Source organism: Haemaphysalis longicornis, unplaced genomic scaffold, assembly GCF_048455015.1.
Source record: "Haemaphysalis longicornis isolate Haplotype H1 unplaced genomic scaffold, Haemaphysalis longicornis Haplotype H1 scaffold_1, whole genome shotgun sequence".
In the NCBI taxonomy this organism is placed as follows: Eukaryota; Metazoa; Arthropoda; class Arachnida; order Ixodida; family Ixodidae; genus Haemaphysalis; species Haemaphysalis longicornis.
This window is the reverse complement of record NW_027526203.1, coordinates 477,212,583-477,234,616: the sequence shown is the minus strand read 5'-3', so window position 1 is coordinate 477,234,616 and position 22,034 is coordinate 477,212,583. Positions and strand designations below refer to the sequence as shown.

Sequence of the window (22,034 nt, the reverse complement as noted above, 5' to 3'; positions counted from 1 at the left end):
AGGTGGATCAATTGGCAAGGGACAATGTCGTGTTGGTGTGTGGGGACTTTAACGCCCTGCATACGGCGTGGGGATACCCGAAGACGACGGCGAAGGGGCGAAACCTGTTCGAGGAGACCACGGACGTGGGGTACCAGTTGCTTAACGACCCAGCGGTGCACACGAGGCACGGCACGTCGGTGCAGCGGGACACCAACCCCGACCTGGCGTTTTGCAAGACAACCAACGGCGGAGCGAATGTGCGGTGACGGAATACGGGCGAAACGCTCGGAAGCGACCACTGTATATTGGAGAATGTCGTACCGCTGAGATCCAAGGCGCCGACGCCTAGGGCGCAGTGTATCACGGACTGGAACGCGTACCGCGAGGCCCTGAGTGGCGTCCCGGAGCGTATCGACGACATCGACGAGTGGACACGGGCCCTCAATGAGGCGGCGTGAACGGCAACCACGGAAGTCGAGCTGGAAGACACGACTCCCCAGGCCGATAGCCGGCTTGCACACCTCCTCGAGGCGAGGAACTCCGTGCGCGAACGATGGAAAAGGCAACGACACAACCGCAAGCTCTGCAAGCAGGTCGCCCAGCTCAACAGGGAGATCGAGAAGCATTGCGCCATACTCTGCAGACAGCAGTGGCACGCGGTTTGCCAGGAGGCCGACGGTCAGATACACAAGAGTCGCACCTGGCAGCTGCTACACCACTTGCTCGACGAGTCCAAGACCAAGGGAACGCAACACCAAGCTCTCGCCCGCACGCTACACAAGGCGAAGCAAGAGCTCGGCAAGCCGCAAGTCCGCCGGCGCCTAAACAACAAGTACCTTCCGTCCACACCGCCGGACCCCCTACCTGGCTACGTGGGGGCGGACAACACCCGACTCGACGAAGACATCGAGGAGTGGGAAGTCCGCGCGGTGCTCCAGTCGATCAACTGCAGGTCGGCGGCCGGTCCCGACAAGGCGACGAACAAGGCCCTCCGGAATCTCAACGACGCGGGCATCACGGCGTTGACGCGGTATTACCACGAGTGCTGGCGTGCCGGCAAGTTACCTAAGAAGTGGAAAGACGCGAGGACGGTGCTCATATCGAAACCGGGCAAGCCTCCGCACATCGAAAACATGCGGCCGATCTCGCTCACGTCGTGCATGGGGAAGGTGCTGGAGCACGTACTGTTGAATCGCTGGCAATCGTACCTCAAGGACGAAGGGCTGTATCCCGACACGATGCTGGGCTTCCGGGCCAAGTTGAGTACGCAAGACGCCATGTTGCTCATCAAGCACGAGGTGATCGACCAACCAACACGCTCCATGGACAACCGTGCGGTGCTGGGTCTGGACTTACAAAGTGCGTATGACCGGGTCCGTTACTCGGTGATACTCGAGCAAGTGTCCCGCCTGAACATGGGACGACGAACGTTCGCCTACATCAAGGACTTTCTCACGGACCGCACGACGACGATCGTGGCCGGTGACATGGAGCTCCCAAGCAAGACGCTGGGTAGCGTCGGCACGCCGCAGGGGTCGGTGATCTCACCCATACTCTTCAACATGGTGATGATCGGTGTGGCCAACCGGCTAGCCGGCCTCCCGGACGTCAAGAACACCATTTACGCGGACGACATAACGCTCTGGACAATGAGTGTCAGCGACGGCCACATTGAGGCGGTGTTGCAGCAAGTGATTGACGAAATCGAGAGTCAGCTACAGGGGACGGGGCTGGTGTGCTCGCCGGCGAAGTCGGAGCTCCTGATCATCCCGCCACGCGGGCGGAGCAGGAGCGACGCGACTGAACCGAACATCAACCTGAGAACGAGGGACGGGACTGCCATCCCGCACGTCAAGACGTTCCGAGTGCTGGGCTGGCACATCGATGCGCTCAGGCACAACGAATTTACGATCAAGAAACTGGACGCGAAGGTGGCGACGGCCATCCGACTCATCAGGAAGGTGTCCACCAGACACGCGGGGATGAAGGAGGCGAGCCTCCTCCGGCTTGCACAGTCGTTTGCGGTCAGCCCCGTGGCATACGTTGCGGCGTTCCACGAGTGGAAGGCGGCGGAGCGTCAAAAGCTGGACGCCATCATACGCAAAGCGTACAAGGCGGCGCTAGGGCTCTATACGCACACCAGTACGGAGAAGCTTTTGGAGCTAGGGGTGCACAACACACTCGATAAACACAACATACGGCGCAGATGGCGAGGCTAGTGCAGACGAGGACAGGGCGCTCGATTTTGCAGAGGTTAGGATACCGCGAAAGGGGGTTGCACGGGGACGGGGACCGGGCGTCGCTGCCGCATACCGTAAAAACCCGCGTATAATACGAGTTTTTTTTTCCAAATTTTACTATGTAAAATTTGTGCCTCGTATTATATGCGGATCTCAAAGTTTTCAGCCGAAAATGTGCACTTTCGGTTTCAGCAGAGGGTGCGCCATCTTGCGGTGGCGTTAGCTGGCTGCTGCTTCTCTCAGCCGGCGCTATATTGATTGTTTTTACTACGTGAAGCATCTCGGTACGTTCACCGCAAGTCTATCACGATGTCGGGTGCACGAAAACAGTATTCGGCTGTATTTAAAGAAAAGTTATTTTATGTGCCGAGACCATCAGAAATTGCGCTGCAGGACGGCAGCTCGGCGTCACCGAAGGCAGTATTCGTGTGTGGAGAAAGCAACTGGTGCTTGACTGGATAAAGTGTGTGTGGTGTCGGCGGCCTGGAGCACTGTTGGGGATTCCCGTCAGTGCTCGTGTTGGATGCCTTTTGCTGCCACCTGGCCGATTCCGTGAAGAAGTTGTTGCGCGAACCCCGCACTGAACTCATTGTGATGCCAGGAGGAATGACATCACAGCAGCTGCAACCGCTAGACGTTTGCATCAACAAGCATTTCAAAGACTGCATCAGGTCCTGCTACCAAGAGTGGATGAGGTCAGTATACCCGTAAGTGACAGCTACCGAATGGCTGACGCGGGTTTCTCCAGCGGTGCTTTGTGGCTGGATCGCGGATGCGTGGGCCAGCATCCCAGAGTAGCTCGTCAGTCGCTCTTTTTAAGAAATGCGGCATCTCGAAAGCCCTTGATGGTACTGAGGACCACTTTCTATGGGAAGACATTTCCAACAAGGCGACTTCAGGAGACAGCGGCAGCAAACCTGACGATGACTGAAAGGACGTTGGGAGACAGTGCCAGCGAAAACTGACAATGACTGAACGGTAACTGCAGTGCAAATAAATGTTTTCTGTGCTCTTTTCCTCGCATTATAGCGGATGAAAACTTTTTTTCTGATTTTGCTGTCCCCGAATTAAACCTCGTATTATACGCAGGTCCGTATTATACGCGGGTTTTTACGGTAGGCTGCTCTGCCAGTTGCAGGTGCCGCCGATCCCGAAGCACATGCATCCCGAAGTCAACCAAGAGCGGAGGATCGCGAGGGCGAAGGCTCTCACGGCAACACACACATCGGACAACGGTGCTTACTACGTCGATGTGGCCAAGTACCCGGACAGGCCGGGCACGTATGCGGCGGCCGTGGTTGCGGCTACCTCCGGGGAGCTGTACACGGCCGGCAGCGTCTGGGCGCGGAGTTCGGAACAGGCCGAGGAGCTAGCCCTAGCGTTGGCGCTCACGAGCCCGAGATGTTCAACAGTGATCAGCGACTCGCGGTCGGCGACCATGAACTACGCTACGGACAGAGTGTCCCCGTACGCAGTGAGGGTGTGCGGGGCCCTACAACCACGACAGACGCCGGCGACGCTGAAATGGTTCCCGGCACACGTTGGCCCGGTCAGCACGGGCGAGAACCGCAATGAAGGGGCAGACCGAGCTGTGCGCGCGCTCATCAGTCGCGGCGCGAGCCCGGACCCCGCGCCGATAGAAACGAAAGACGACAAGGCGACGCCGCTCACCTCGTATAAGGACACTCTGGAGTGGTACAGGGGCAACAGACAGGTGTTCCCGCCGCCCCACCACAAGCTTACGAGCAGGGAAGCGGTGACGCTGCGACAACTACAAACGTGCGCGATGTGGACTCCGGTGATAGCCAAGCACGTGTGCCCGGATGTGTATCCGAGCGATGTGTGCGCGGTGTGTAGGAAGGACAGGGCCACGATGGCTCATATCCTGTGGAACTGCAAAGTGAACGACGGTGCTACAGAGACGTTACCGCCGCACCTAGCGGATGCGGTGGCAAGCAAGGTCTACGACGTGCAATGCAGGGCCTTCCAGCAAGTGTTGGAGGCTCTCGAGCGTCAGCGGCCGAAAGCACTGTCCCCTCGGGGGCTGGGTGCGTGTAGGTAGCCGATGCCGAGGGACCGACTGACACGACGTTAGGCAGCGACAATTTTGCCAGACAATAAAGATGTTTTATCTCTCTCTCTCTCTCTCTCTCTGCGCAAGATGACACAGTGCCAGCTGTGGCGTTTCCGGACGTTGACAAAGTGGTGCCCACTGGGCTTTGCGAACACCACTGGAACTAAAGACTTGGCTCGCATGCTCAGGCATGCCTGGTGCCAAGGACCAGGGGTAAGAACGCGCACAGAAGGCAAGCCCAGGGGGTGTGGTCTCCTGACTCGGCTCGGTCAGGAGGAGTGCGACGGGTGGCCCCAGCAGGTCCCAGTGCAGGGACAAATGGGGCTGGAGGGGACAGTGGGGATGGAAAGAGGCCTGTGGCGTCTCCTGGCGATGGTTTTCTCTTCAAGGCTGAATTAATTCTCACAGGTGTGACCCTTGTGCAGGCTGCACAGATCAAGAGCAGTGCCTGTCAGTTTTCTGTTGGGTGATCACGCTCGAGGCATTCTTCTGCACAGGCTAGTCAGCCACAACACTAGTGCTGCGTCCGAACCGCCGGCCTTGAAACAGCCGTGCGAGATGCAGGGGGAGGATCGAGTGCTACGTGAGCACTTCCCCATCACCTCACTGCCATAGCGGTCCTTCAGGCCTTCCAGCAGGTCCCTCATCAGAGCTGGCTCAGAGAGCACAACCGGAGGGGGTGCAACCTGGTGTCCAGACCTGACATACTGCTTGCAGTGAGGCTTGGTCCTGACTGGACTTCTAGCAGGAATTCCCCGGTCCCGAGTTGTTTCGATGCACACGACTCACCAATAATACTTCCCAAGAATTTCGAAATGACAAATACAGTTGAACCTCGATATAACGAACCTCGATTTAACGAAATTCGCGGTATAACAAATTTTTTCAAGTTTTCTATCAAAATTTTGCTAAATGCATGTATTTTTATCTCGATTTTACGAAGTAATTTCGTGCGGCGCTTCCGATTTAACGAAGTCACAGCAAGAAAGGAAGAACGAAATTCCGGTCGAGGCACGTTTTATTTTGCCTCTCAAAGCCTACATTGAAAACATTCAGTACTCTAATTAACTCCTAAATGGCTAAAATGAAAGAAAAGCGGTGAAATCTGTGGTTGACAACAAATTTAAAGCTATGAAAGAAGGTGCTCAAACCGCTAGTGGTCATAGACAATTGAATAGTGCGGTCACCATTTTGACGTCTCCATCGTTGCCTACGCCAGCGCCCTCTATGCTTAGGCTGCCGAAGCCTATTTCAAACTTTTTTGCTACGCGTCCTTCCTCACGGTGCTGCTGCGCTAGGTTGTGCTCGCTGATAACCACATTAATATTTTGTTTGTGCATCATTAGGCGAGTCTTGTAAGCAGCGTGAGCACTCCAAGGGAAAGAAAAGTGTTCCGAACAAGAGCCTGAGGAAGTGTCGGGGAAACCGCCGATAGACCGACGGCCACCGAAGTGATGGATGCCATCTACGTTCTGTGGAGGCATGCAGTCGCACGCGAATGTGTAAGAGCAAGCCTTGTTAGTGCTGTCAGCATACGAGGTCAATAAACGCTAAGCACTGCTGATGGACTTCTTCACTACGGCTTAAACATCGAGTGCTGGTGGCAATAAATTGCTCTCTCTGAACGTGGTCGTCTTCGTTTCACCCGTGTTCATTAGATAGCTGCGGTGCGGAGAAATCGGTTTCTTTAGTGCTCAGCGGGCACAAAAGTAATTGCTTAATCAAATTTTGCCGGAAGCTACTTAATGTAAGCGTTCCACTTTAGTGGGAGCACGTAAGCGCTGCTACACACAGTCCGTCCGCGTGTACTCCGCTCGACTCACAATCATGGCTATATCTAGTGTCGTGGTTGCATCCCGCGCCCATACTGCAGAGTTTTTGTACATGAAAAAAGTCTAGAAAGTTTCATAGCACCCTTCGCTGTTGGCGCACCGCAACCCTCAACGCCGCACCTAAGCCTACCACTGAACGGACGAAAAGAGGCGTAACTTCGAACCAGCACCTCGCCGGGGTGAAGTTCATGGGGCATAGACGCGGTTTAAATTCTCTAACAGCGGTGTTTAGTATTTACTGAAATGAAAAAAATAAAAAGTGGAAACCTAGTCTGCTATCACATTTAATGAGACGTTGCAGAAAAAGCACCGGTTTTACGATGACACATGAACTACCGTCGGCTATCCGAATTACATAGCCTAAGTGTTGAAACTCTCAATTCACACAATTTTCGCGGCCAGTTTTAGTACAAATTTCGCTTTAAGTGGAGAGGTAACTACATAGCAGTTGTTTCTGGGTGATGGGCAAGGCTTCGAAACCTCAATAACTGGTTAAATGAACTGTAAAATCGAAACCTCGATTTTACGAAATTCTCGATTTAACGAAATTTCCACCCGCAAGTACGACTTCGTTATATCGAGGTTTAACTGTACCGACTTTGAAGCAACCAGGTTTTAGTTTTCTATCGATGCCATTATCAAGAATTGGGGATAGTTGTCAGGCTTCGGTTTAGTGATGGGAACGAGACTGTGGCTAGGCTCTTTTTGGGGGGCCAATAATTGGGTTTGGAGGATTTATTATGAAAACTGTTTCTAACTTTCATCTTTTTGCTGTATAATACAGTCAAACCCAGTTATATAAACTTGCAAAAAAACACCTACCAGTTCGATATAGGGGACAATTCGATATAAGCAAGCTAACGAATTGGATGTCGTAAAAGCGTGTCGCATTTATAAAACACTTTATTGATGAAACCGCCTTACTTACACACAAAATAGTCCTGTATCTTCTTCTGCTTGAACAACCTTGCTGCCCGAAACAATACGCACCTCTCCACACTGTCTAGAGGGTCAGAGCAGCTGAGGCCGCAACCTTTCACATTCGCAAAGCGTCGGACTAGTGCGAGTGCACCCATCCCTTCGGAGGTCGTGGGCAGAGGATTGTTGTTGCTTTGCTTGTTGCGCCCGCTTTCACTTGCGCTTGGCACTGTGGCCTTCCAAACTCTCCCGTGGTCGCGACTCCGCCATCCACGCTCGCACACTCGCCGCCGGCAACGGCAGCCGGAAATTCCGACAGCCCGCTCCACACTCGGGCAGCACTGGCGGTGGCTTCGTTGCACTCCTCAACCGTTTCCACGCCATCACTGGCACACACACACACACTAGCCGGCAGATTGGAAGCACTCTCGGGAACCTCGTGCCTGACAGCAGAGACGTCCAGCTTCTTACAAAGTTCGACTGATTTACGATTGCCAGCCACACGGCAACAGGGATATTTAACAGCTAGAGCCACTAAACACGATTCTCCTTAGTGACACTGCTGCTAGCCACCACAGCTACGCGTCCAAAAAAACCCCCAAAGTGACGCAAACGCAAGGAATGGCAGGCTCATCTTTTGCTAGCCCTACCTGGCGCGATGGCACAGTCACGATGGGGAGAGGGAGGGCAAAGAGCCACCTGCTGAGGGGTGTGCCAGCGGAACCTTGCCCCAAGGGAAAGCCACCTTGGGAGGGCACTTCTGCGGCATTTCTCGTCCGGTATGTTCGATACGAGCGCAGTTTTTGCTGAATATTCTCATTGCAAATGTACTGTGTCCAGAAACAGTTCGACATAAAGGATCATTTGATGTAGTCGGGCTTGACTGTAACTGTGTTGCGCATTCATTCAAGAACAGTAGGTGGCAACGCCAAGTGGGAAAAGTGCCTGGACTGGCCCAGTTCACGCCCGAACAGAGCTGCGCGCACCTTCCGCCGTCACAGAGCTTGTCTGGAAAGAGACTCGGCCCGGAGAAGGGGAAAAGACCCTGGGCCAAAATACCCAGCCGCATCTGGAAAAAGCCCAACTGGTCTCTTTGGTGACCAAAAGCTGGCAGGACACCAGTTTGAAGTCACTCCCCGCAGACAGGCAAGGTGGCTTCACTGCAGCAGCAACCAAAGAGCATGAAGCAGAGGCCGATCAAGCGATTGGGAAAAACTTTTGCCTTTGTCAGGAGAAACAGCCGAAAAGGATGCTATCCCTTTCTGCGAGACTGACGAGTTCAGCAGGCTTCGACGACGACGAGCAAAGGTTCACCCCTGAAACGCTTGTTCAGTGCCAAGACACACAATGCCCTTGGGCGATTCCTGCAATCTCCTCTCTCAAGACTGCCGGTAGAGGACCCTCTAGCCCCAGAGCCACCTCAAACTTCCTGGAGAGATGTTCCGAGTGGCTTATCGGTGGGCCTGAAGGACTCCCCTGGAAGCTGCGAGTGGGAACACCAGACTCCAAACTGAATGCAGCACCAGCACCGAAGCACTGCTGGAAGGATGGATTGGCTTTCTCCTTACGCTCCACTTTTGTTGCTCACAACGACAAGCTGTGCATTCAGAAAAAGGGCATGTGCACTGGCTCGTCCATTGCTCCTGTGCTGGTTGTCCTCAACAGGCGTTTGCAATCTGCCCTCCAGAATTCGGCCGTCACAAAGGCCTTTCGTTATGCCGATAATTCCCTGGTGGTGTTTGGAGTACATGGTGACCTTCCAAGGCAAGAAACGGAGATTTTGGAGGCATACTTGACAGTTTTGATGACGTCCAACCTGACTAGTGAGATGCCAAAAGAAGGAAAGTTGAGGTTTCTTGACTAGCTAGAACTGACTTTCGGCATGCGCCAGGTGTGTTGGGAATACGCTCACACAGCACAAAAAGGTCGACTGTCACTCGAGTCAGCCCACTCAAAAGTGGTGAAATGTGGCATTGCTGTTGCAGCTATACAGAACTGAGTAACAAGATCCTGTCCGCACACGATGACGAGGAGCTTAGACAGCCAAATCAACAGACGCAGAGAGGCAGGATTGTGGCGCAGCTCCTCGGAAAGCATCCTGGAAAGGGTCATCGCCAACGCGGCAACAAAACGGCCACAACAGCAAACATCCAAGTGCTGCCTACACGCACATACATGCGGTCGCGCCTTTTGAAGAAGATGCATGACAAGGCAGGGGTGTGGAGCATTGTTCAGTGCCCAACAAACTGGCGTCTTTGTGCGCCACGGTAAGCAGCAGCGAGGGCCCAAGAGCCATATGTGAGCCCGAGTATGCGAAATGTGCGGGCAGGGTGGTGGACGAAATCCCCATTTCATGTGGATAAATTTATGTAGGCCAGACTGGTAGATGTGTAGTAAATGAGCCCCTCAGGGAACATGCTTACACTGTGCGCACAGGAATGGGCAGCAATCTTGCAGTACATTGCAAGAAATGCGAGAGAAGTGATTGATTGCCACCCGAAGCTGAAAGAAACAAACATTTTGAAATGCTATCGAGACACTGGCTTCCGGGAAATATCGGAAACCTCAGTGATTGGCATTCGGGGTCAACAATGCGCGAGCACACCATCGATTGCAGTTTTAGAATGAGAGTCTTCAGATCCAGCCACTTGAATCTGACTTGTCCCAGTCTTGACACTTTCCGTTTAATTGTTCTACCACTGTACGTCTCATCTTACCCTTGCGTACCCAACTAGCCCAGCGCCAAGCCTTAGCAAGCTTTAAGAAATGCTGCATTACAAACAGCGTGGACGGAACTGAAGATGACATTGTGCATGACAGTGACAACTGCGGCCCAAGCACTGGCTCCAGCAAGACCAGTGACAAAGTGATTGTGGCTTAGGCCGTGCAGAAAATGTACTCAGTATGCAAAATATAGGCAAGATTTTTTCTTTCAACAAACGTGCCATGATGCTTGAGTAGTAGCTTTGGCCCAGCCTTTCCTGTATAAAGTGTGCGGGCAATACGTGGGGATATATTTTGCTTTATTAGTGTACTGAAAGTGGGGGTGCGGGTATAAATATGCAGGGGCGGGTTGCGCACGCGAAAACACAGCGGCACCGAACAAAACCACACGCCCTCCCGGGTGCCGCCTCTGCCAGGGCCATCAGGGCAAGCGCCTGCCTGCAGAAAAGCCGCCCACAGGCTCCTCACCTGGGCGGGTCGGAGGAGGGCAGCCGGTAGGTGCGCCGCTTGCCGCCCAGCCGCTCCTGGGCCTGGATGAGGGGCCGCACAATGCGCTTCTTGTACGGGCCCATCTCCAGGCTCTGCTCCCGCCTGCAGGGACCGAACGACCGGTGTCGGCACCGACTCTGCCCGTGCGCCAGGCGGCCGACGCTTCGTTTCGGAAAACATCGGCCAGTGCTGCGAATGCCACTGGTGGCCTCTGCACTCTACTGTGCAGCGAACAGGGATCCGACTTCAGGCATCATTTTTGATGCAGCTACCTCGGTCACTCTGTATTTATTGGTCAGGCACACAAGGCGCGGCACGATCGATGCCCCCGGAGCTGTTTCATACCTGCCAGGTTTGCCTGGGTGGCATTAGGGAGATCTGACCCGGGGGGGGGGGGGTAGTAGCAACTACAGAATGAGTAACTTTACACACATTTTTTTTTTATTTACAACATAGTAGGAAATGAACTGTTTCATCGTCTGTACTACCAACAAGCTACACCACTTAAATGTTCGACGTGGCTAACGCCGCCCTTTGCAGATAGCCCTGTAAATAGTAATGCAAGCGCAATAGGCCTCCTGCGCTGCCCAGGAGGCGCTGCACAAGCGGCTTCCGGGCAGTACAAAGCTGCGCGGGTCCCATAGGATCCCGTGTTGACAGAAGCAAAATGAGCTCGATGCTCCCGATTGTTTTGCGACATAGTCACCAGCCCATTCCCGACGAGTCCGATCTCTTCTGGCGATCAACTTGGCATTAGGGGAAAAAGCTTTGCAGCGCTAAATACGTTTACAGCGCCGACGAAAGTGCTGGGACGGTGACGGCGCTCTCCCACTCGCTGGTTCACCGATCGATATTCGTATGAAGTGAAATTTAAAGTGAAACTTCTAGTTTGAACTACTTACTACTCCAGGTGACAAGTACTTTTCAACAACAGCCGATCACAAAAGAAGAGTGAAGTAATCGGCGATGATGGCGCTTTAAAAGGCAGCGAGTCCGGCAGACCGCTGGCTCGCCTGCTGCGGTGCGTCGCTCTTATGCGTACCTGCGCACGCGTGCGCTTTCATTAAACAGTGCTCTTTTGCGTCGCCGTTACGAATACACGGTGCAGCGTTAGCTTGCCGTTTTGTTGCGTGTCTCAGTGACAAAATTCAGCGAGCGTAAGAAGCGTGAAATCTGTTTTGCGATTCCGAAATTAGTGGCCGTAAAACAAAGTGGTCGGGCGAACCGAGAGGCCGCTCGCTTTCCTTGTTTGCACTCACTTTACTTAATTACGATCTTGCATCATACATCCCCAGTTCGCACTAAATAGGCTAGAATGAGGTCAGCAACGTTCTGAAGTGGAGGGCCGAGGTGCATGCAGCCGACACGGCGGAGAAATGGACGGCAAATCGGGTGGGAGGGGGAGGGGGCTTTGAATGCAACGCGAACAAATTCAGCGAATCGCCAATAATATTTAGCAATAATCTGGCGAAGTGTGAAGATGGGGGACAATTCAACGGGAAGCGATCAATTTTCTGTTCTTGTCTCGCGGTCTAACTCCATTTGAGGACAAAACTGGCGTGTCGGCGTTCAGACTGTTAGCGACGAAGATAACCAACCGAGTCAATGATGATCGCATGTAAATATTCGGGGTCGCGCGCTGTGTATGCGGCTGTGTTATGTTATTCTATTCAAATATAGAAGTACACATTTCTGCAGGAAGCGGGCGTGCGATTTGGTGATTGTTTTGCGCCCTTTAATAGCGCTTAATTTGTTGACGCAATGCCTCACCTGCTGGCTAGTATACATGTACCCTGCCGTTCGTAAATCGTGTGGCGTACAACGTTACGCAAGGATAATTTAGTTTGTGAAAATACAAAACAAAATTTTCACTCGTTTTCATGCCGGTGCCAGGCCAGCAGTGTCAGCTGAGTCGGCTGCGCAATTCTTGCGTTCGCTTGCATGCTCCCGCTGAAGCAACCTTTTGCAGTTAGCAGCGTTCCGTGTTTATGCTACTCATGAACTTCCCTTTGTCAACCACGCGCAAGAAGAAAGAACGGTAATCGTCGCCAGGAAGTTCGACCACCCGACCTGGCGATACTGTCCCACGCCGCGACGACCGCGACAGCTCCCTCAAAAGAGAGCCGATAAATAGGTTTGTTTGAGCGGATATTAATTTGTTTAGCCTCTACAACTACTTTAAGGGCGCTTTCATACAGTATGCAGTCATTTAAACGCGCCACAAAGCGATTAAACTAAGTACAATCAACTTTCACTCTGCCAACTAATTCAAAACGCATGGAGGGCGGCGGGGGTCGTCTGCTCTTGTACTACCCAGAGGCGTCAGCCACTAGGGGCGCTGCATGTCGCCAAAACTCCAGCGCAGGAGGCCTATACAAAACAGCAGGAACTGAACTGTTTTGTTGTTACGTCTAAACTAACAACAAGCTACACCACTGGAGACTTCCTAGATCTTCAGAATAGCCGTGCTCGTGCGTAAATGAAAGCAGCAGCGGCGCTGTGTTTATATAAACAGTAAACTAACAATGGGATGAAGAGGTTCGCCGTCTCCGCATGGACGACTACGCTTTTTAAGCACTTCACTGATAACTATTCCAATTGGTGTCGGGTTTGATTGTCAGGTATACCTCCTGCGCATCGTGGCAACACTGGAAAAAAAATTGGCCAAAGACTGGTGCGTTTTCGGGAGATTTTTGTTTCGATCGTACAATCGTACAAAACCATGAAAATTCGGGAGTCTCCCGGAAAATTCGGGAAACCTGGCAGGTATGCTGTTTCCTCGTGCTGGGGAGGAGTGGGGAGGAGGGCCGTCCTGGTTCCCACACTCGCGCGGCATGGCGCCAGACAACTGCACGACCCGACCTGAACTCTGCCAACCGGCACGTGCAACGGAAGGCGGCTTGTACTGGATCATGCCGGGGTGCGACGTCTTTTTTGCCCCCGTTAATCAAAATCTGCAGCTGGACACAGAAAAGGGACTGAAAGCTTTCAGACACGCTGACGACGGTGCCCTCGATTTGACCCACCACCAAAGTGCTAGCAGTGGCTGTGCGCAGGCCCTTTTGCTGCAGGCAGGCCCCAGGGCACCGCTGTCCCCGGAGGGAGCGCACACCGGCTGTGCCTGCCGAGGAGGCACAAAACGCTTTCCCAGGTCGCGTGGCTTGTCTCCAATAAGAGCTGGGACAGAGCCGCACAAATTATGTCAGCGAGCCTTCCATTACCTTGCCTGGCATCGAGCAGGACAGGTCGATAATGCATTACTGATAAAACTGGCTGCCGGCTGCCCATGGGCAGGCAGCGGCACATGTTCTCAAGCTCGTCTGTCTCACATCCCAGTCCCATCCGTTACAAACAGTTTTTCCTTCTTGCAATGAAACACCAACAAGCCCAGCAACATGCTGGACTTCCCGAGTGACTTCATCTTAATTATAAACAGAGTGGAACTGCGTTGTGGCACACCGTTTTCTTGCACATGGACCCTAGAGAGTGCAGAACCAACTCTCACAGAAAAATTTCCTTTTAGGCATGTAACTAGCAAGAGTGTTCAGCATGATACCTGATATACTAAAAGATTTTGATTATCTAAGAATGCCGTAGCATCATGCCATTTCATAAGCCTTCTCAATATCAAAAAAAAAAAAAAAACAGTCATGCAATACTGTTTGTGAATTGAATACACTCAAGTCAAAATACAAGTTGTTCTAGATTGATAGATTAGCGCAGCGAGAACACGAATATACTAGTCTTATGTGTAGCTTTTTTTAAAATAAAGTAGAAAATTGTGAAAACGTGAAAGGCCGGTGCGGCTCCACTGGCTATGCTGCGCAACTTGCACCACAAGCCTGGCATGCGCAATATCTTTCCTGGCTGCCGATAGATGTCGCTACTCGTCCATACTTGGGGCGGTGGTACCGCTTTTCGAAGAAGTGCACGAGCTACGCATGAAATATCCCCGCTGCCTCGCTTGCTTCCAGTTATCGTGCCGTTTGACCAGTGTTTGATTAGCGATTTCTCGGCAATCAAGGCATCCTTGGGTACCGAATCGACACTAAAACGGCCACGGGAAGGCTAGTGTGGTTTTGCTTGAAACCAACTGGTTGGTTGCCTTCAGTGCCCCTTTAAGGCATCTTAACTGTACACTTCAAGGGCAATAAGCTGATTGCAGGGCGCCCTACAGCCATCCTGGAAGCTCTCGAGAAGGCCACTGAACTCTAAAATATAAACTACAGTCTAACCCACTTATAACAATATTGAGTTGCCACAAAAGATTCATTATTCCAACCAGTAATTGTTATAACAGGGTTAGGCAGCAAAAGTTACGTTTGTAAGCATTCAGTGGTTTTCACCCAATACTTATAAAACATAAATGTGCCTGCATGGCCTACCACTCAGACTTAGCCATGCCTCTGCCAACCGACTCCACAGGGCTCTTAGGAAAGACACAAAAGAAAGCCTCCGCATCAAATCCTTGGCTTTTGTTTTATTTCTATTCTAAACATTGCCAGATTTCGTGTCACTAAAGTGGCATTGTTTTCTGCCTTTTTCAACACTGGTAATCAACAGCAGCCTAGAGGATCCCCTTTACCCCGCTGCAGCTTTATTTTAATCTAGACAGTGTTGAAGAGGTGCCCCTTGCCTCTCACTTCCTGGGCTAGCTGACAGCAGGAGACACAAGGAGCAGTCTACATAACTCTGTCCGAGTGTCGAAAAACTAGAAGATGCCGCGACTTATTTCATGTGTGAAGTCATGCCTGGGCACATTAATGCACCCATGATCTCTCACAGGCCTCCAAATAATATATTTTGTGCAAGCTCCTACCATCAGGCTCAATTGTTACAACCAATAATATGGGAAATGACCATTGTAATAAGCGGTTTAAACAGTCAGACCTTGATGTAACGAAACCCCAGATGTAACGAAACACGGAATTTTTTTTTAGCTTCAAGTGTATGCACACCATGTATTTTCACCCTCTGCGTAACGAAGTCCCATTTGCCGTAATTTCAGTGTAACGAAGTTTCATGGACAACTAGGCATGAAATTTTGGTCGTAGAAGCAGATTTCGGGAGACGCAAGCGCCGAAACGGGGTCTCCATAAAACGCAAACGGCGACACGGGCCGCCGAATATTGCGAGCCACAGAGCCTGTGCGCCAGCTCCTTGCCTGCAAGCTCCTTTCCTACAAACTGCGTATGGCGCCGCTGCATGCCACCGCTTTGCCCTTCGGCCGAGTTCACTCATGCTTGTTGGGTTCCATCGTTCCAGTCAATTTTTTGTATTGCCAGTGCAACATGTCAGCCCATGTGTTTTTTGTGTGAGTGCTTTGTTTTGTGCCGCAGTTATGTCCACTCACATTTTCTGTCCCCTCTACAATGCGCAAGCGCTCGAGGGTGTGTGAAATAAATAAATAAATAAATAAATAAGTGTGCGGCAATGCATTTGTAGATTGCTGTGAGCTTTGCGCGCGTGTTTTTTTCACTCCCACGTCCGCGATTGCACGCCACCGGCGACGGCCTGTTCCTCAGCCAGAAAGCAACTTGCGCAGCTTTCGCCCGACGACTTTCGCCAATGGAGAGGCACGTGCCCCATGGCGGGAGCTTGCAAGTGCTCGGGGATGCCGGCTGGCCCCGCCAGAGACGATTGGGCTTACCGCTGATACTTGACGGGCGCTTTCCCAAGCAGCGGCACGTGTGATGTTTTACAGGGTGCCCGCATTGCCAGCTTATCTCCCGCATGAACAACTTCGTCTGCCCCGCGTGTGCCGTTTCAGCGAGTGGTTAGAAGCGGTCGCTGGTGCTACCCGCACCGTGCGGGTGGTCTCTGCGGCTGCGTCAGCGCGCCTGTGGCTTGCACGGCACGCTTTTGCGTGCAGAGAACGCTCCATGCGGTTCACGCTGATGCCCGCGTAGATGATTAGGCACCGGCAGACACAGAAACAGTGCGCCAGTCGTGTGCAGGAACCTAGAGCACTGCACAGCCCTGATTTTCCCGCCTTGTGAAGCCCGAGCCCAACCCGGGCCCGTAACACCGAGCCCAGGCCCGGCCCGGGCCTGGTCATTTATTTTTGAGCCTAGGGAGGGCCCGCGTGTGTGTGACCAGGCCCGGCCTTGACGCTGAAGAAAATTTATTTATTATATTTGGTCCATTGTCTTCGTAGCGGGAAATCAGACGGAGCATCTAGTCTGTACAAGCCTGTCCTGAATTGAAAGGCAAAAAAATAAGGGTTTAAAAGTGCACGTAGTTTAGCTTACACCGTCTGCAGTTCACGCTGCATCGGCGTAATAATAGCTCGTATTCTTAAACGAGAGGCACCATCACCTTTGATGACCAGACTCTTGGCAACTTCACGTGGTTGTCTCGGTCACAAGTTGGTATTGCTGAGATTTCTTGCTCCCCATTTGAATCCACGAGTATGTGCATGCGTTGAAATATTTTCCCTGCAGTGGTTGTTGAGCGGTGGCGCTTCTCTGGCACGCGAGTTTGATTTCCAGCCACGGCAGCAGCATTTAGAATGGTTCGACATCTTAAACACACGTGCATAGACACAGGTGCACAGCTCCAGGGTGTCTTAATTAATTCCTTCACCTCTAGGGCATTCCTTGTAACCGTATCTTTTATATGTTATACACCAAAATATAAAATCTTGATGCAGTACATGAAATGTTATTAAAATTACAGTGCAGTGACTATCGGACCTAGCAAAACACGTTTTTAAAACAGTGCGTGCAACTAACATCAAGAAGCGCGTGAAAGTAAACTCAGAATATTCACTCTCATGCCCTTTTCTACACTTCACGTGGGAACTATTAACGGCCGGGCCTATGAATCCAAGCCCGAGCCCGGCCCGGCCCAGGCCCGCCGATAATCGACTTGGGGCCCGGGCCCGTGCAGTGCTCTAGCAGGAACCACTTCATGCAGTTGACTGTGTGAAGTGGTTCCTGCGCACCAAAATGTGGTTAACCGTGTGAAGTGGTTAACCGCGTGACTGTGTGGCCACAAATCTTAACCGCGAATTTCAATGCAACGTAGGGAATTACGAATTTTACCAACTTCGTCGAGATTTGCCTATAGCGAAATTGATGGTGCCCCGACTGTTCATCGTTATATCCAATATATTGTTATAACTGGTATTGTTATAAGTGGGTTGGACTGCAGTCAAGCCCCATGATAACGAAATCCTGCCAGTACAAAACTCCCTCGGCAACGAAATATTATCGGATCCCTGGTGAACGTACATAGAAGCCCATGTATTTCATACCTCAAGACAGCGAAATGTTTTCAGAAAGCAATCCCGCATTAATCGCTGCCAGTCCAGTCGGCATTTTATCTACCCATGTGAGGCTAACCGTGTCCAAAAAGTACTCAAATGCATTGTTTCCGGACTCAGAGTGCGTAAACTTCTGCCACAGCGCTGGCATGGCCGCCGTCATATTTGTTTTGATAAGAGAACGTGCACCAGACGGCCATGGAGGCAGCCCTGCAGCAGCGGCACCACCAGGGGTCCACACATGGCAACTGATGGCATGTCTTTGGGCTTGGGCTACTACACTAGCCAGCTAGTGCTGAGCAGCGCGTGTGCGTGCGCGGCAATCGGCACGTTTGCTCTCAATCAAAAGCGGAAGTCTTTGGCGCTACAACATAAAGCAGCCATCGTTGCTCACGTCAGCGGCCCACGTGGAAGCAGGGAGGATAGCGCCACCGAGTTCAGAACCGCCTGCAGCTCGCTCTACCACTCTGGAAAGTGGTGCACATGCTCAAAACAAAACAGTGGCAGCTGTGGCCCTTCTGCGCGTCAACAAAGCGGTGCTCGCTTGGTTTTGTGGACAGTGTTGGAACAACGAGGTGCCACTGTCTGCAAAGTTTGTCAACAGAAGAAGCTGGACTTGGCTTGCAAGCACGGACATGCTCGGTGCTGTGGACCAGGGAGAAAAACGTGCCGAGAAGGCGAACCCGTGGGATGTACTGAAGGCGTTTGACACGATTCGGTCATTCTTAGGCGTGCACGACTAGTAATGAAGAACTTGTGTGAGACCTGAGCTGTTAGGTTACAGCAAGGTGAGGCTCGCAAAGTAATAAATGAATTTGGAAATAAATTTTCGGTTGGCGGGCGATTTTCCTGTCGTTTATGTTTCATTCTCGCGGCAACGAAATTCCAGCAAAAGTGAATTTTTTCGCTTTCCCCGGTGGATTCGTTATTGCAGGGTTCGACTGTAGGAGCATCTTACTTATCACCTCTCAAGAAGCTTGCACAGGCAGCTCGTCAGTGCAATGGGACGATAACTCGCAAGAGAGAATCGGTTCTTCCCCTCCCTGAGGAAAGCAATAACGTGGCCCCTCTCCAACACCTGCGAAGGCACCCCAAAAGCCATATTTTGTTGTATGAGTGGCAGAGCGTTTTCAGAGTTTCTGTATGCAAGAAGCTCGGGGCTACACCCACGCACGACACGAGCAGAGACGCTGACAAAATCCGGCATGTGAGCTGACTGGTTAGCATTCATGCCGATTTTGAGCCAGTAAGTTTAGTTTACAAACAGCGAGAAGGTAGAAGGCACTTTTAGAATCGCTATTTGTCAGAGCTAGTTGGCTTCTGTGGGCTTTTGCAATACATGTCTAACACAACCGAATTCATATTCACCAATTTACGGAACGTAGTCTCATTCATCGCACGCAGTGCGCAAAAGGTAGCATCTTTCTAGCGTCCAGATGTGGTCTCTAAATTTTGCTTTCCTGCCCTGCAGTCCAGTCCTGGAGGCATCTTTGTCATACGACAGCTTCACTCCACCAGGTGCTGCTTACCCAGGAGATGCTGTCCAGCAAGCTCATCCGGCCGCGCACAGTGGGGCCGCAACGGACACGAAACTGCGGCAAGGCATGCCCCAGGCGGACTGCCGCCACAGCAGGCGACACATTCACCGGCAATGCGTGGTAAGCAGGCTCCGGATCACTCCGGAACGCTGAGCAATGGTGCCGGTTCGTAGCGCGTCTGCACTGTGCTCCGCTTGGGGACACACAAGGGACACTGAAGAGAATTGTTCAGGCTCCCGTTTTTCCCTGCACTGCGTAGACTGGCTCAAATGAACACACTTTTCATACTTTATCCGGGCGATAAGGTGGTATTTATTTTATACAGCCTGAAAGAAGAAAAACTACCATGCGCAGTTTGCGGCAGCTGCACCAACTAACAGCAGTGACGTCAGGTAAAGGTGCTACGTGATTGGACGATGTCCACGATTAGCATTCAAACAAGTTTCGGTTTCGGTTCTGTAAAACAACATGCTTGACATCTGACGGCATCGTTGGCTGGGCATTCTCGATATCTCAGTATAATCGTCATACCGCGCTTCTGCCATGTTGTCGGCTGTAAAATGCCCCAAGATAAGCCTCCCAGACGGCTTGGAATCGTAGCAATCACTAGCCAAGGCCTACGCAGTGGATGAATGTTCTCCGCGTCACCGCAGACGCTCAAATGCCATGTGCTTTTGCCCCATATTTGGAGCTTGCCTCACTCATGCCTGTATCGTAAAAAACGTGTTCGCACCAGGCCAAGGGTCTGCCGATTCTGGCCTGTGCCCACTGCCCGCAAGCAGTAGGTGCTTATGGCCATTCAGCACGCCAACGAAAATCGCTAGCGCGTCAGTGTTGTTAGTGTTGTTAGTGTTGTTACATACATGTGGTTTGTTCATGAGTAACACAAGAAAAATTCTAAATAAAATCGAGAGAGTAACAAGTCAGCACCTCCTGAGTTAATCGAAATCAGATAGACATCAGTTTCGCGGGTGCAAAAACCAGGAAGTGCCCGGAGGACGATTCCGAAACCAGCCCCTGCGCGCGACCGGATGCGCGAGCGATAGACGGTGCACCACTCCTGTAATGTAGTATACAAAAAAAGAGGAGATAAGAGCCTCATCAGCTTCACAGGCGCCCTTGGTCTGTGGCAGGCACAGGAAGCGAGAGGTGCCCGGGCGCCCGGAGGGCGATACCCAGCGCGCCCCCTCGTTACCGGATGCGCAAGCAATAGCCGCGCCACGCTGAAGTAAATAAAAAAAATTTTAAAAAAGCCATCGGCGCAAGAAAATAATTTGATGTACCGTATTTACACGATTGTAGGTCGACCCTTTTTTTTTCAAATTTGACGATCAAATGTTGGGGGGTCGACTTAGAATCGAAATCGAACCGTCTACCGCTAGTAACGGCAAGAGAAACGAGAAATCAGGGCTGCTACAAGGTGGGAACAGCTTTGCACCCTCGTTCCCATGGTTATGGTCTAAAGTGTGAACCGTATGGGGCGTTTTCTGCTCGCGAAAGCGGTCGCTGGCGTAGCTCCAGCGACTGCTTCTAACCACTCTTTAAGATATCACTGAAGGCACAAACGAAGGCGTTTGTGCAGGAAAGAAGCTGATAATGTGGTCGAAAACGACACTATAAAGCATCATCTGCGCCGCTCGGGAAAGCGCCAAATACCCGCCACCGTGGTAAGCCTAAACATCTCCAGCAGCGTCAGCCGGCTGTCCCAAGCGCTTTCAAACTGCCGGCATGAAGAGCGCGCCTCCCCATTGGGGCAAGTCGTCAGGCTCCTCCCACTGCCACGCTCGTCACGCGTCATACCGAGGTAGAACTTATTCAGTAGAAGATGTCGCGCGTGCGGAATCGCGTGCAAAAACGCGTCACGAAGCGTTTTATTCGTCTCCAATAAACAAAAAAAATTCGTCTCTAATAAACAAGCTAATGAGCATTAGCAAATCCCTTGATTCAATGAGCGGCGCCAGAGTCCTTCAATGGTTTACTGGTCACGAAACTTCGGCGCTCGTTTCATATAGGGACCGCGCGCGCCACTACAGGCGCCACCGCCGCACGAAGGTCATGCAGCCGCCGCTTTCGCGGCGTATTGGCCTGCTCCTGGCGTGCAAACGCTCGCTGCTTTTGGTGTCTGCGCGCTGATTAAGTGTTTTTTTTTCGTTGTAGTTAGCGATGAATAGTCCAGTCATCACCTGCCTTCAATAGGGTTTTATTTTTCGTAGTAAATTACCGTAAACTTCGGCCGCGAACGGCAACGGCTTCTGCGTGCTCTGGCACAAGCGCTGCGCCGTCGTGTTTTCGAATTTCTAAATCTCTATTTCTTCTTTTCTTAAAGCAAAAGTTGTAAATACGACACATACGGTAGCTGCGTAGTCACGGACTGCTGCGGGCCTATCGATAATACAATAAAAAAAACTGAAAGAAACCAAGTATACGCGTCGTTCAGACTACGTACGCTTAATGAATTCGTTGATTGCTCTGGAATGCACAGAACACTAAAAGAGATAGCCCAATAGTATTGTCGTTTCAATGAGTGGGTACATACTTGAGAACATCTAAAAACGCTGCAGAAATGCGAAGGATCAAAACACGAAGAGATATATGTTGCACCACGTGTCTTTCCGCTTCCACGCTTTGCAATCCTTGCAAAAACAGGAAGCGAAAAAAGAACAATAAAACTGATTTTATCACACGCAACAAAACATTTCAATGTTACGAAGGGAGACAAAAGAGCGTGGTCCAGCGTACAAAAATTTATTTTTTCGCGCTGCGATGTGGAGCACACGGAGGAAACAGAATATTGCCACGTAGCCAAGAACGACGCAAAGCTTTTCTGAACCCCGCGAGCTAGCGAGCTCCTGTTCTACAGAAGACTAGAATGAAACGCAAACGTCGAAGAAGCAGTCCGCAGTGTGACGTGCACAGATGAACGTCAATAAAATGAGTTGCGCGGCGTTTGCTATGCATGCATATTACTCT

General features: G+C 51.7%; 1 protein-coding gene across 11 annotated transcripts in view; it reads right to left on the bottom strand.

The window, feature by feature from the left end:
• The window catches only part of LOC144156299 (mitogen-activated protein kinase kinase kinase 13-B-like), an 88,563-nt gene that overhangs the window by 31,248 nt on the left and 35,281 nt on the right, over positions 1-22,034 (bottom strand). For 8 of the 11 annotated variants that reach the window (XM_077688254.1, XM_077688255.1, XM_077688253.1 and 5 more), the window contains 2 exons: positions 19,056-19,278; positions 10,239-10,361 (listed from right to left, as the gene is read on the bottom strand). The exons of 1 other annotated variant lie outside the window; for it this stretch is intronic. In XM_077688254.1, the coding sequence (XP_077544380.1) occupies positions 10,239-10,361; positions 19,056-19,278 (346 nt within the window). The remainder of the gene's footprint in view (positions 1-10,238; positions 10,362-19,055; positions 19,279-22,034) is intronic. 2 more of the 11 variants (XM_077688262.1, XM_077688261.1) reach the window with 1 other exon arrangement.